This window comes from Aulonocara stuartgranti (genome assembly GCF_965226115.1).
Source record: "Aulonocara stuartgranti genome assembly, chromosome: 22".
Taxonomy (NCBI): Eukaryota; Metazoa; Chordata; class Actinopteri; order Cichliformes; family Cichlidae; genus Aulonocara; species Aulonocara stuartgranti.
The window spans coordinates 25915888-25931838 of record NC_138957.1 but is presented as its reverse complement, the minus strand read 5'-3'; the positions used below and the strand labels follow the sequence as shown (position 1 = coordinate 25931838).

Below are 15951 nucleotides of genomic sequence, written 5' to 3'. Positions count from 1 at the left end.
TCAGGTCAAATTATAAACACTATCAATTGTGGTGCTATCCATAATCTCAAAACCCCCAAACTACTGACTACAATATACAAGGCACTCTCCAAAATCAGATCAGTGAATAAATCAATATCTCTTCCTATTGTGAAATGGGGCAGATTTATCGGTCAGCTTTAAACTGACTAGAAACCCCAATCTACAATTCATGCAGTACAATCCTGCAGAGTGCACTATACAAGGCCAATGTGAGATGGGTTTTACCCAAAAATCCTAATGAAGTTCTAATAAAATAGGACTATCATGTGGACCATATAGCGAATACCGTAATATTTTACTTGTGAAAGTAAAAAAGGTGATTCTGGTAGTAAATATGAAACTGAACTCAGAGGTAGGAAAAAATGGCTCTAAAACGATGAGAATCCACACAGAAGCTGCTGGAGGCAGATGTTCATATTTACAACTTTATTCTTTTACAATTAATTAACAATATTGTGAACATAAAAATGCATAAAAACTTTACAAATCTCAAAATATATACCGGTAAGAGCATTTTTAGAAATTAGCTTAAATGTTTCTCTAGAATTCAAGTTGTACATTGAGTCTTAACTTTCAACTGACATTCAAAATTGTAACAACCAATCAACCAGCAGGAGGATTAAATGCTGGAAAAGTGCTTATGAAAAACAAATTAACAGATGAATAGATTTGCATTACTTGGAATCTCTCGGTCCTTTTATATGTACAGTCATTAATACTAAATATAAATGTTAAAACAAAAAGCAAGCTATTAAAAAGTGCTAAATTGCAGAGTAATTTTGTTAAACCTAGCTAATGATATCTAAAAGTGAAGAGATACAAAGAAAGACATCCTGAATGTGTGTGACAGTTTTGTGTGGTTTCATATACATATGCAGAAAACCCCAACAAATATCTTCAGTCCTTAGCTTTCTGCTTTTTTTGAATCTTGTTGGATTTATTGAGGATTTTCATGAGGCCTTTAGACATGAAGTACGGCCTCTCTGCAGATCCATCATTACGCTCCAGATCTTCCACTGTGGGTGAGACAGGAAGACGAGTGTGAGCAATGCGCTGCTCGCTTATGTGGAAATAATGTGATCAAACATTATTCAGTAAACTGTATTTACTCACAGAAGCAGAGGAAGAGTGTGTCCACACACATGTTATACACGCTGAAAAATCCGTGTGCTATGAGGTAGCTACCCAACGCCACCGTCTACAGGAACAAAGGAAAAAAATAAATCAACGACAAATCCCTGAAAAATGGAAACAAGGACAACTATCCTAAAAAAAGAGATTAGCTCACAATTATTGGCATCCAGTAGTAGTTGAGGTTCTCGGAACGGAAGCTGGAGCCCGGCAGCTTAATTCGTCCAGAGAAGAAAAAGAAGGACAAAACACCTGGAAAGGAGATTCAGACTTCAGAACCTATTCTTTCGGACAAACTGAGATATTAGAGTTTAATCAGCAGTGACCAAATGCTGCTGAGATGCTTTCATCATTTTCAGGGTTTCTTTTGTACTTTCTAATTTAGCATTTATCACTTTTTTTAATGATTGAATGTAAACTATTGCAGCTTTGTATATATTTTAGTTGTACTTTTTCTTTTTCTTTAAATTGATTGTTTGAACTTCCTGTGTTTTAGCACTCCCCTTAAAGCACTAATTGTTTTAACATGCAGCTACAAACAAATGAAACAGATTCTGTTTGGCAGGAACTCAACTAGAAACTGAACTTTTCCAGTTTCCACTTATTTAACTTCAAAGTTCAATCATACTCCAATGAGAGATTACTGGTGATTTAAATGAGAGTGTCTCAGAGTCAGTCACAGTGATCAACCCACAGGGCGTTCCCGTCTCACCCTGGGTGCACATCGTGTGCGTGTCTGTGACATTTCGTCCCTGGCAGCTTCCAAACACACTGGCAGTGTTTCTGCCTTGTGCACTCTTTACCAGCTCTATGCACAGCATGGCTGATTTGTTTTTTTAATCTCATAAATTTGCCTCTCCACCATGTTTGCGGATGTAGCTTGCAGCTGTTTTGAGTTTTCTCTGATGCTTCCACTACACTCACCAGCACACAGCACAAAGACCATTTATCAACTTGTTGACAATTGTAACAGCTTAAAAGGCAGACGAGTTTGGACCAGGCCAGACTCGTCTAGTTCCTTTATAAATATAAATTGGAACATCTCCCCAACAGATTAAAAATCAATCTACAAATTTAATTGAAAATATTCTATAATAACATAAAACCTGCTACAGAGTATTTTTACAAAAAACCTCCACAGTGACAGATTTGCTAGATGAATCGATGTCATCCTTACCTACACCTCCAACCACCATCAGCTTCCCAAAGAATAGCAGCAGGTCTGTGACTTTATCGAGCACCACAACCCTGAGAGCACAAGCAGGGCAGGACGGAGAAACACGACACTAAATCACTCAGTCTCTCAAACATGTGCAAATACATTCATGTTCTGTACAAGCATTACAGGAACTGTAAGCATGAAGTACTAAGCACAGACCCTTTACTGTGGAAATAACTACAACACAAACCTTATCACATTTCTCATGAGCAGCTGAAAAGCATTTTTGGCTGAGACACAGAAGTTTTTCCCATAAATGGCAATCTGACAAAACAAACAAACAAACAAACAAAAAAAAAACAGAGTGATTTTCAGACTCCAGTGAAATACTGGATAAATTATGTAAAGATAGTAAAACAAATTTTATCATGTTTAGAGTAGAAAAAGAAACGCTTATAGTTAATATCAAAGGCTGTTTTTCACATGATGTCCTCTCACCATGATGTAAGCGTTCCTGTTGATGAACTTTATGAACTTCTCCAGACACCACAAGCAGCACTTCAGGCAGCACAATATAAAACGCACACAACTGTTCTGCGACCCTGGAGACGACAAGTCAGGGAAAATTCTTAGTGTCTTAGTATATAAACATCTTTGACCACCCAGTTATTTCAAAATATACTTTTACTCGTATCCTGTGGCAGTGACATCTGAGAATATTATCACTCTTACCTCTTGTTTTCTGGTCAATGTACTCCAGGATCAACCTCATGATCTGAACCAGGGTCAGGATCAAAGCACCAAATGCCAAAGAGCCCAAATGGTACCTTGAAAAATCATTACATGTTGTATTCTTAGCCAGTTTAAAAGATATATATAGATTCCAGGTGTAAAAACTAAACTAATACTGAATGCCTAAAACTGGCAACGACAATTAAACAGACACTTCTGTTTTTACAAAGACATATGTGAAAATCTTCTTTAGCTCCTTCGCTCTGTGGTAAGATTTTAGGTCCAGTTGTTAGTTTCGTAAATACAACATCAAGTCCATTTTGTAAATTGGGATCATTTTTAGAATCTGGAAGGAGTATTACTTAGGATATGGCCAATGGTTAGCAATGAATGGGGTGTCCCTCAGTTTCTCAGTCTGATCAGCCTCATGACATCTGGTTTCAAAACACTAAGATTACAGCGCTCAAGTCAAGGCTTCAAAACAGGACATGAAAAATCAGTGGCTGGCATTATGTTGGCATGTCCATCTTTTATACTGACATGTGTCTACTGGCTACTGAATGCAACGTGCTGAAGAATGAATGATGAAATAGCAGCATTGATAATGTAGTTCTTTTTTTTAAGAAGAACAAAACTTATGTGGGACATGTCAGGAAATATTAGATTAGCTGTGTACAGCAGACAATTTACAAATCAAAGTTAAAATAAAAAATAGAGATGTGGCTGGTTTAATTGCTGCGGTCGGCCTATACTAAGAATCACCCTCTACTTGAAGACTTTGACTTCTAGGTAAAAACGTTTGACTAGTTACAGAACATAAAACAAAGTTACGTTCACAGTCATCCGCGGCAGCTTAATGGAAAAATAATCCACGTTTCTAATATTTCTTCAGCCCCCCCAATTATAAATTATGAAAATATTAGGCTTTGTGTGCGTTATCCTCTGAAACATACTGTAATCATATAAAAAGAATTGGGTCTCAAAATGGCACCTCTGGGTCATTTACTCTTTACTCATTCATTGTTGCAGGATGTGGTAGTTGCTCATTAACCTACCTGAGTGAGCGTATAAAACCTCCAAAGAGAGGGAACATGGGGATGTCAGACGGTTTTTCGAAAGCCCAGTAGTAGGAGGCGAAAGCTCCAGCCAGCGTGCACTGTCCAAGAGCAATGACAAAGTTGACACACCAGAGAAAAGCCACCACGTTGTAGATGTGCAGGTACTGGAGGTTCTTCCGGAAGGTGTCCGTGCTATTGTAGTTGATGAAGATGCAGCTGGCTGAGGGGCAGTTCGGGTAATCCGATGAGGTGAAGTTCTGCGAGGAGAACAAGAAAGTAGCACAACCATATGAAATGGTTGTGCATGTATTTGCCAAAAGGCTACCAAAAACAAACAAACAAACAGTAAACCAATTATTAACCAATTAAACAATCGTTTTAAATCCTCTTTAATCCTGAATGACAAGACTCTATCAATCATCATATCACAACACTTTGCTCCAAGACCGTGAGGTAAAACTTCAGCTATCAGGTCCCTTTGCTATGGAGCCAGGTCCCAGTTTGAATTCACAAAACATCCCTCTCTATTTTTAAGATAAAAAAAAAAATCAAAACTTTCAGCCTTATTATGAAGATTATAGTTAGGGCTGGATCAGGTGACCCTGAATTGAATTACAGTTAATTATCTCCTAGACAAGTCAAGGAAAAAAATGTTTTGAAAATTTATCCCCAGTAGGCTCACCAGAGGGTCACAGTTCTTGGTGCCATCGATACTACTACAGCCGTTCATGGTGGAGTTCAGAGCCACCACTTTGTAGGTGGGACTTCCTGAAGTAGCCAAATATCTGCATCCATTTGTTTAAGAAAAGAACTGAAAGCGTTTATCAAATATCATCTATATATTACAGACCATAGTGTAGCCTGAGAATAACATGTACACACATGCAAACATAACAATAATGGATACAAAGCAGTAGCTCCCCAGTAAGCCACACACACCACCAGGAGAACAAAGGTGACCACAGGGTACAGCAGAGTGGACATCATGTAGCTGATAGCTCTGCAGAATATCAACACACATCATGAGGTCATGCCAAGGTTGTGTGACATTTTCACAATAAGATAAAAAACGCACTGTTACTTTTATTGTGATAAGTAAAACTAATAGAGTCCCTTTTAAGATTAAGAATTGAATTATTCACATCACATTTGTTAAAAGCGAGCCAGTCCTGTGGATGATTTTTCGTTTTGTTTAACCTACTTGCTGGACTCCTGGATGAGGGCGATGGCAATGAGGATTCTTGTGCGTAAGAAGATGAGGGTCAGCAGAAGGATCCCCTCAACTATGCATAAAATTATCACTGAGGAGCAGAATAACGAGAGTCACAAAAAAGAACAAGCCCACACCCAACTGCTACACACCACAATCATACACACAGATATTAGCCCACATGTGTTCTCCCTGTTACTTTACTTGTAATGTACTTTATTTGTTCTGATCTTTTAACATGCCTAGCTTTGAACTTTTATATACCCATGTACCTTACTCATGTATGTGTATGTGTGTATACTTGTTTTGTATATTTTACTGTGTGTAACTACTGCCGAATAAACTGTGGCCTTTGGCCCAGACACACAAAAGAATTCATCTTTTAACAATCAACATTAAGCTACCAATGCTTAATGTGTCAGTGTAAAACAAAGAAAACTATAACCCCCAAACTAAAGGATATTTGTGTTACTGAATCTGTTTTACAATGTCATTATTCAAGAGGTGCTGTAAACATGACATGCAATTCCTGCAAGCCAACAGTGGTTTTATTGCATTTATTTTTAGATATACTGATTTCAGTACACACATAATGTGCCAATAATGTCCTTGTTTATTTAGATTTTATACCTCTCTTTTCCTCTGTACTCTTACTTGTAAAATACCACAGAATAGCTGCTGTGCATAAACTGTCAAAATGGCCATATAAAGAAAAGCACTTTCTTTCTAGTGTAAATGCATAATTTCCAGTTCTAGATTAATTTATTTACTTTTATATCCAACACTTGACCCAATTAGCTTATTAATGCACCCACAGCTTGCTCGCTCTCAACCTCTGAGAACATTACAAAGACGAGACAGAGAAATATTTGGTGACATTTGAACAGCACAGCAAAGGTTAGAACTAAATAGCATTTTAATGACACTCACAGAATGCCAGCCAAGTCTCTTGGACTTCTAGATAACTCTGGAAATTTGTGGTGAATCCAATTGTAGTGATGGTAGCAGAGTTTTGTTTGTAGTTTATATATTCCCAGGCGCAGTGCCATATTCCTGAAAAAAGAAAAAAAAAAAGAAAAAAATAGTTTTGTTTTTTTTTTAACTTCACTTTGTATTTCAACAAATAAAATAACTAGGTCCTCTTTATATCCAGACATCACTGCACCTCTGTGTGCCTGATTTAAAAACTATTCCAGGTGTGTATTTACCATAAGCTCCAGCAGCCAACACTCCAATGATGAGGACCCACACCATGACTGGAGCGGTAAACCTCAACAGCAACAGGAACAACAGACTGACAAGCATGGCTATCACCAAACCACTGAGACAGTACAAGTGGACAGGATGGAGGGACAGTTAGGACATTTATAAGAAATTAAAGCAACGATTTTAAGGTAAAAAGAAAGCCGTGAGAAAGATGTAAACTATATTAAGAACACATATCCAACTTAATGTAATCTCATACAAAGCCTCTGCCACAACTTCTACTGGTACCATTTACTTTTTTGCTGACACTGTCAATAAGGTAATATTTTATATTTGCTCCTGAAGCAATTGTGAGGGCAGTAGTGTATTTGCAATACACTGAAATCATTAACCTACATGACAAAAAGAAAATGCATAGATTATGTAAAAGCAGAATTCATGTCATGTTTCTAATTGAATTACACTGTGCAGGTGTTCCCCGTGAAGAGGATGTAAGTGTATGCTGATAACCACATGCTTTAAACAATAACTTGGTACCTTTTTGATAGCAAACAGATCATCTGAACTCACTGACAAGTATATTAATATACAGTAATCATTTATTTTTATATTAAAAATAATAATTGAAAGTGATTGTATTCTGTTAGTTTTCTTATTAAGACAGAGCACCTGATACAGCATTTTAGATATTAAGTTGACACTACTACTTTGTGTTAAGGCTTATTCGATATCATCAAAACTTCATTACAAAATCTGACTTCTATCTGTACATCAGCAGGTGGCAGTGTGCAATGCTGGTTCAGCAGGGAAACTCACAGGATGATCCACGGCCATGACGATGCAAAATCTGCAAAGATTCGGGTGGCGATGTCCTTAGCGTTAAAGCTGTTGATAATGCCCCTAACGAAGACAAAACAGGACAAGATGTGATGGTGGCACCTTTGCTTTTAAATAGTAAAAAGTCATCATCAGATAAAACAAATACTACAAATGAAAAAAAAAAAAAAAAAAAAAAAACACAAAAAAAACAAAACAACGAACAACAGCATTTAAAACCCATTTCTAAAAGTGGTACGGGGGTAATTAAAAGGTGCGTAAAAAGATCATCATGCAGCCAACAGTGACCATTTTTATATAATTATGTTCTACATGTCTAATGTGACACTAATAAAGCTGGGAAGTCATAGAAACCAGAAATAACCCAAGATATTCAGCATAGGCAGACAGAGAGTGTAAGACAACTACTCATTAATGCTTTAGGGCTGCAAATCCCAAGACAGTGTGTCACATGAAATCTAAGGCCGCTGTGTATAAGTGAGTTAAACGCAGCAACAAGAGCAACTAGAACTAGCTGCTACGCTACGGCTCAACAGAGACTCACAAAACCACCAACCCTGTGCTGTTGATAAGGAGGAAAAAGACACAAGATTATTAAAGTCTGTGGGTTCATTTAGATTCATAGTCATCTTGATAATGTCTATTACCCAGTGCCATTTTTGATGAGGGCAACAGTGTCATTCACTGAGGCAGGCAAGCCTGGAACATTCGCAAAGTATAAAGGTATGTTCCCCAAGGCTGTGATATCAGGAAAACATCTCCCCAGCACTAACCACACAGAACAAAAAGGGAAAATAAAATTAACCATAAATATGGAGTTAGAATGTTTTTTAGATCTCTATACACAAGGTACTGTACTGTGTATTGAACATACAAGGAAATTTAAATGAAAGCAGTAATGTGAATTTGTTACTGACCAGGGGTTGTAGGTATGAGCATGAAAGGACACCGCTCCTTTTGTACAATCTCACGAACACTCTGAAAAACATGTTTAACAATCAAGTTTTGGCCAAAAATAAATACTGCATACATAGAATACATAAAAATAGAGACAGCCACCAGTGCTAGCCCTGCCTCCTAGACTGCAGCTATGGCATAAATCTGAAACCTCTACGCAACATCTTCTATGAGTTAATGCAAGTTATTTTAAGATTTTCTGACACTGACTTTGAGGTCAAGGTCACCGAGATTTGAACTCGTCCAAGATTTTTAATAGATCTGATTTCCTAGGATATTGTACAAAAAACATGACCTCTGACCTTGACTTTAAGCATCGAGGTCACTAATATTCAAACTTTACTGAGATTTGAAAATCAAATTGAAAGTCTCAAGTTTCCCTGTTCTCGAGTTATGATCTTCACAAAGTTGGCTGTTCACGCCGCCAGCCCAGTAGCGTGACAAGAATACTTTCTTTTAAACACCGTTTGTAGCTTACCAAGTTAGAATTGTTGAGGTTAAGAGATGGCACGCAGTAATTTGGATTGAAAACGTTTGCAGGTTTTTCACCTGGAAGGTACGACTCTATCTTCACGGCCCAGAAGTCAGAGGGACATTCTTTCACACACACCTATGGGTAATGAAAAAATAGGAATATTTATGCAGCACAGAGAGGAAAGTAAAGAGTTTGAACAGGAACAGCAAACTGCAGCAGCTGTGTGTACCTGCGTGGTTGGACACTGGAAACCATTGAGAACACTTGCCATCACATTGACAGACGTTGCACATTTGAGAATGTCAAAGTAAAGCAAGTTGGGTCGGTCTCTGAAAGACATGAATAAAATTTTTATTTCATATTATATTATTAAGTGTGTATATATTTTCTATATTTAAATAAAATGACTCTAAACAATGGTTAAATTACTTATTTGGCCCAACTCCACAGAACCAGCCAGTTGAGTTTCTTGCGTAAAGAATATCTCTTGGATCTCCATAGATCCAAGCTGACAGAGGGGAGAAAAAAAAAGCACAAATTAATACTCAGAAAGAAACTATAAGCCAATCGTGTAAATGTTTGACCCAATCCATCTTGTTCAATGTGTTGCTTGCAGATTTCTCCCACTATAAATCCACCCTTGTGTGCAGTGCTTTTAATAATCTCAATGGAGGAAATAGATTTGGGAAATACTAGCCATTGAACACACAAATAAGGTCACTTCATGACCCATCAGGCCGCTGTGTTTGCTCTAGATAACAGATGGCCCTGAGTGTTGGAATGAGTTTGATGACAGAGCAATAAAAAGCTGCTGACTGGAACTATATGAAAAACATAGCTGTTCATAGTAACAATAGAAACTAAACAACTGAAAGAAACAACAAGTGTAATCCTTTACATCATGTAATCTACTTGGCATTTATAAATCAAGAGCTGTAAATCTCTGCCATTAAATGAATCTTCTGGTTTGACAAGAGGGAAAAATAGTTAACACAAATTGGTCTAAATGCAACAAAATTCATGAACGATGAATGATTCTAAAAACCAGTAGTTTCTGTGAAGTCAGAAAGTTAACTAGTGACTTGATGGGTTACATATTGTTATAGCCTGCTGTATAGAGGCAGGCTTGCTCTTCCACCCTACCTAGTTCTTTATATCAACTACATAGTAGCTTCATACGAAAAACACGGACACATGACTAATTAGACCTTAGAGGGGTTTACCTCTGACAAACATCTGGCAGACAGTCTTAACAGTTTTTACCTTCGTTTTGAGAACTTTGACTGTTCTAGGCAGACCAGCACACTGAGGGAAAAGACTATCACTCCCCCATCAATTTGTATTGATGAGAGGGGGGTAGCTAATCTTTTTAGAAACACTAAAAGCAAGAGTCCTGGACCTGACAACATCTGTGGACAGGTACTGAGAACTTGTGCTGATCAGCTGAGTGGGATTTTTCACCATATCTTCTCACTTTCTTCAGAGCTACAGACAGTACCTAAGATTTGGAAACATGCCATCATTGTTCCTGTTGCTAAGGGCAGTTCTCCTAAGGTACTGAATGATTTTAGGCCTGTGGCTCTGACTTCTTTAGTGATGAAGTTATTTGAGAAGATAATTAAGATGGAGATTTTAATGCATGTTGAACACCATCTTGACCCCTTCCAGTTCGTCTATAGAGCAGGGAGAGGTGTGGAGGATGCTGCTGTCACACTCCTGCATCTCTTGTATAAGCATCTTGAGCCCCCCCACGCCCATGCAAGATTATTATTTGCTGACTTTTCATCAGCATTCAATACAATTCAACCCTTCTTACTTGCTGACAGGCTTTACAATTATTTCAAGCTTGACACTAGTCTGGTCGGCTGGGTGACAGACTTTCTGACTAATAGGTCACAATGCGTGAGGGTGAATCATGTATTTTCTGATGTGCTCTCCTCCTCTACTGGATCACCCCAGGGTTGCTGCCTCTCTCCCCTACTGTTCATTCTGTACACGAATGAGTGTCGCAGCAATTTCACGAACAGACATATCCTGAAGTTTGCTGACGACACAGTGATCGTCAGTCTTCTAGTGGGGGACGAGTCAGGCCATGGACAGGTTGTAGATGATTTTGTGAATTGGTGTGATGAGTCCTTCCTTTCACTTAACGTGTCAAAAACTAAAGACATGATTATTGATTTTAGGAAGTCCTCTTATAGCTCATCACCCACTATCATTAAATCTGCCGATATTGGGATCGTTGAGAGTTATAAATATCTAGGTGTGGTACTTGACCATAAACTGTGTTTTGAATCTCATGCTGATGCCACTACTAAAAAAAATGTTCAACAAAGACTGTTCTTTTTAAGGAAAATGAGATCATTTAATGTCTCATCTGAGATGTTGTCTTTGTTTTATAGAAGTTGTGTTCGAATCTGTGATGTCTTTTTGTATCGCTGCCTGGTTTGGTAACCTGACAGTGAAGAATAAGAATCGGTTGGGACTTCTGGTAAAAACTGCTAGCAAAATTTCAGGGCGCTGGCAAGATGGACTTTTGGCCATTTACAATAGAAATGTGCTTAGAAAGGCTCATTCTATTATGAGTTGTTTGAACCATCCACTTCACAGTGAGTTTGAGTTGTTGCCTTCCGACCGCCGTTTTAGAGTACCTGTGAGGAAGACTAAAAGACTCCAGGTCTCTTTTATCCCCACTGCATCTTGTCTCCTCAATGGCAAATAACTGTCCTAGGACTTTCTTTCACTATTATTGTCATTATTATTTTATAGTATTTATAGTATTTTATAGTATATAGCAGCAATGAGTATGAAGTGAAAAACATGAGGACATATGAAAACACAGTTGGGCACATAATGCCTGTGCTGGCAGGGTTGGGTTTCTCTTACCTAAAACTCCAACTACTATGTAGCCAATGATGACCAGCAGGAAGAGAATACAGCAGATTATATCTGTACACCCTCTGTGTAAAAAAAAGAAAAAAAAGAAAAGAAAAAGAAAGTGAGATAGTATTAAGTAAAGTGAACAGGGTAAGCTTTGCATGGGTTTTTGATTTTGTTAAATGTGTCTTCATTAAATGTGATAAATGTGTCTTCCTAGGCCAAAAGAAAACACACACACACACACACACACACACACTACACCAGGAACCACACAGCTGGACAGAGGACAGGGGGGTTAAAATGTAAGAATTTCACCACCTATCCAGTGAGCTTTGAGTCAGACTTACCTATTCTTTACAGGTCCTTTGAAATTATGGTCAAACTGCGCTGGTTGTCCTGGGAAAGGCAAACATTCGCCATTAATCAACAACTTCCTTATTTGTGAACAGATGATCAAGGACACATTAGCAGTTTCTTACACATTTTTGAACTGCTGATTTAATGTATAACTGTGCAACAATGGACAAGTTGCAGTTATTAAAACAGGCCTTTTTGGATAAAGACATTTTGACCATTGCCATCTTTCAACCTGGTTATACTGGAGTTTTATTTAGCCAGTTCCTGAAATATTTCTTATAGTTAGATTTGTTTAACTTTAAAAAACAGGCACCCTCTGTTTAAAGTTAATGAATTACTTCTAAGTGAATAAGGAAAACTTTCAGGGACTTGCATTCATATTTTATGGGCTGATTGTTCATAGAGGTGTTGCTGTATAATCACTATGACAGGAATTGAATTACTAGGAAGAAATATGTCATTGTTGTTTCCTGGAACAGAGAGAGGGACAGTTAGCAGGAACCAACAATGAATACAGTGGACTTACAAATCAAGCGGGTCTGAATATAAAATAAAATTTAAAAGTCGTCTCACTGAGTAATTTGAATAGAGCTGAAAGGACAGTGTGTCAACATTGCACATAGTCCCTCAGGCTTTCCGAGAAGGATGCAAATATTACAACAGGATGTATGAACTTCAGGGCCAATCATGTGATTCAAAGCTGGCAATAAGTGGCCATAACAAAAAGCTAAATGTACATTATAGTGTAATCCTTCAAAACAGGAAGGGCTAATAAAATGCCAATTACTGCAACACATAAGATCAGAAAGTTTTTCATCTCAGTATTGTTCAGTCATTGAAATATCAGGTGTGTCAAACAAACAATTCATTGAAAAGACTACACTAACGTCCTCCAAATCTCCACTCGAGAAATACTTAGAGAAACGTCAGAGATACAAAATGCTGACAACACAGACAGCTTTTCACTGGTTTGTTTTTCCGTGAGTGTCAGATTTCATCTGCTAGGACGCTGTTGTGTGTTTAGAGTAAATGACAGTCTGCACCTTTAGATGACACACCTCGTAAAAAACTGATGCAAAGCCTTAAACCTTTAAACTTTGAACCTCATACAGGCTGGTATTTTACAGCTTGAGTTTGAAAAAATTACAAAGGACCATGAATACGAAAGTTATCGCATGACCCTGTCTTAAGATGAATGAGGCAGATGACAGAACAGACCCAGTCCTTTAAACCCACAGCAATGCAACCAGTTAAAGCAATGACTTAACATAGAAGTGGCACAAGGAGACTCTGACACAAAGAAAAACATAGATGTTGCCTAAATTCTTCGGTTTGTCTGTAAAAAGAAATTATGGCTTGGTTAATTGTAGCCGGCAGAGACTGATTTACAACGGGGGTGTTTTTGGGTTTTTTAAATATTCAAATGTTATGCGACTCCTGGATATCTTGTGATTAAACATTCCAATGGCTACAATAACCAGAGAAAGGTTTTCTTATTAGAACATCAATTTGAAAAAAATAATGAAAAAGAAAGAAGAAGCTTATTCTCCCACAAAAGAACATGGCTGCAGGATTTAAGTTTGCAAAGTTGTATGTGAACAAATCACAAGAGTTCTAGGACAGTGTCCTTCAGACAGACACAACCATGTCAGCACAAACACCCCATACCAACTGTGTAAAGTCAACCATGAACAAGAGCCAGTTTAGCTCACTGGGATGAGCAGGCGACCATATACTGTACAGCTTGGTTCGAATCCGACCTGTGGAATGAGAGTTGTCTTTGTCAGTGTAGCTACCCTTGGAAAAAATAGGAACCTATTCTAATGAGCATCTAACCATGTTTTTATTGATATATACTAGAGGTGTCAAAACCCATTATTAAGGGTACTGGGGAAATTGTCAAATGCCGTAGAGTGAAATGCCAAACCTGTCTGACAGGTTAAGCTTGGCTGTGTGTTGCTGTGTAATGTAACAGGACAATGATCCCAAGAACAGCAACAAATCTACAAACTCCAACTCACTATCAGACAGCTGACACCAAAATCATTTTATTTAACTCAGTCATTTTATAAATGTGTTAAGAATGTAAAATAAAGCCTATGTGCGATTCTCCTGTCTCCTACATTAGCTTTATTAACAGAGTTATGTTCTAACATTGGTTCACCTGTTGAACCAGGCAGGCTTAACAAGTTTTGTGGCCAATGATTTGCAATAAGGCACATCTTTCTCAACACTGTCTAAACTTTCTTAACCGAGACCAAAGTGCAACAGCTCCAAAAAAGGGAGCAAACAAATCTCTCACTAATGAATCAGGAAGTGTCCAAAGCCCTGAAAATGATTTCTACTTCCCTGTGAAGCCAATCAGAGCAACAAAGAATAGCTTTAAAGCTGAATCATCATTAGACCACTCATCTGAATTGAGACACACATACACACACACACATGCACACAAATTTTTAAGAAACAGAGGTTCAGCTGCCAGTGATGCTGTGGTCACCTGGTTTTTACATCTTATATGGAAGGACATGAAATCCATCCATCCATGTATGTTTACCTCCAGGGAGGGTTTGTTTATTGTAGCCTTATCAAACCTGCCAGAGTGCCAACAGACTCATGACGTACTCCAACAGAGCAGACTCCGTTCCACAAGGTGAAGTGGCCAAAACGTTTTCATCAGCAGCAACAGAATTTGTCTTTTAAGAATCTAAGCATCTCCAGTTTTAGAGTTTGTGTGCAAACCACAATCACAAGCCACAAGGCCACAATCTGTTAACTAATGCAACACAGACTCCCTGCTTTTACACTATGCAGACCAATAGTGCTTATGTGTACATTCGCCCTAATATGAAACAATGTTAACTGATCATTATAGAAATAAACTGCACATATTTTCATGATAAAACGTTGATTTAGGCAACTTTCAAGCCTAAATAACTGAGGATTCTCATCAGGGAGAACAAACTGGTATTTAGATGAGAGATAACCAAGTATTTAGTTAGTTAGTATCTAATCCTTCGAACCCCAACACTACACAGTTAACACATTTGACCATAAGGCCATGCTCAACTGACACTGTGATTAAATCTAAGCATTACATTAATAATGGAAGAAATTTTAAAGGAAAGGATGCAATTATTTAAAACTATTTTAGCCTTCTTATTTCTCCCATTGGATACTGTCTTTTTTCTTAGAGTCAGGTTTCTGAGGTGTCCTGATTTGTCAGTAATAAAACTGTCACAACATTTTAAAACTAGGTTATCTGTAAAACAATAAAACAGTTTGATTAGACTAATATTGGCACACGGCCTACTGTTAAACAGGAAGATAATTAAGATATCACTGAACTTTAACGACCTAACAGTCATTTAAAAAAATCCACGTTAGAAACAGTGGGTTTATGCTAATAACCACTTCATTTAAAAAAAAAGAAAAAAAAAGAGTTAGAAACTTTAACTTAAAACTCTAAAAAGAAAATGGCGTGACACAAAAAATGAACACAGCTCTCACAAAGTATTTAACTCTAAACTCGTTCATTTCAGAGTTTTCTCAGCTGCCTTTGGAAATTTTTACTTTAACGCTGAAAGCAGATCCTCTGAGAACACCAACGGCCAACGTCAGCTCACCGTATTCGGAGTTCGGATTTTCCTCTTCTTGTGTTTCTTTAGCCATGTTCCGCCTGGACCTCCACCTGTTCCTCCTTACTCATAAAATGCAACTTCTTCTACACACTGCGAGCTTAAAACAAACAAGAAGCTAAAACCGACTTTTTCCGAGGGAGCTTCGCCGCGTTAGCGCGGACATTGCAACTAATGACTGAAGAAATCTTTTTCTTCCTGGCAGCTGTAACCAGGGAATGACGCTGCACGCGCACCTGCTGAGGGATGCGCACCTGCGCGGTGGACCAAAGATTGTTTATTAACAAGAGGAC

The 15951-nt window shown here is 38.0% G+C and overlaps 1 protein-coding gene across 2 annotated transcripts; it reads right to left on the bottom strand.

Moving 5' to 3' along the window:
* Positions 1 to 432: 432 nt before the first annotated feature.
* slc44a4 (solute carrier family 44 member 4) lies at positions 433 to 15923 on the bottom strand. Of its 2 annotated transcripts, XR_014274144.1 has the most exons (23): positions 15647 to 15923; positions 12014 to 12062; positions 11673 to 11746; positions 9216 to 9294; positions 9016 to 9115; positions 8790 to 8921; positions 8272 to 8332; positions 8002 to 8122; positions 7334 to 7417; positions 6520 to 6632; positions 6242 to 6364; positions 5303 to 5402; positions 5009 to 5101; positions 4784 to 4886; positions 4099 to 4358; positions 3044 to 3138; positions 2810 to 2913; positions 2562 to 2635; positions 2330 to 2400; positions 1310 to 1404; positions 1135 to 1219; positions 869 to 1037; positions 433 to 819 (listed from the first exon to the last, which is right to left on the bottom strand). XR_014274144.1 is itself a non-coding variant. In XM_082521275.1 (22 exons), exons 1-22 carry the CDS (start codon positions 15690 to 15692, stop codon positions 919 to 921), a joined length of 2181 nt encoding a protein of 726 aa, XP_082377401.1. In that variant the 5' UTR covers positions 15693 to 15923; the 3' UTR covers positions 433 to 918. The 2 variants fall into 2 exon arrangements, 1 of the variants encoding a protein (XP_082377401.1); XM_082521275.1 differs by having other exon boundaries at positions 433 to 1037.
* Positions 15924 to 15951: the final 28 nt, after the last annotated feature.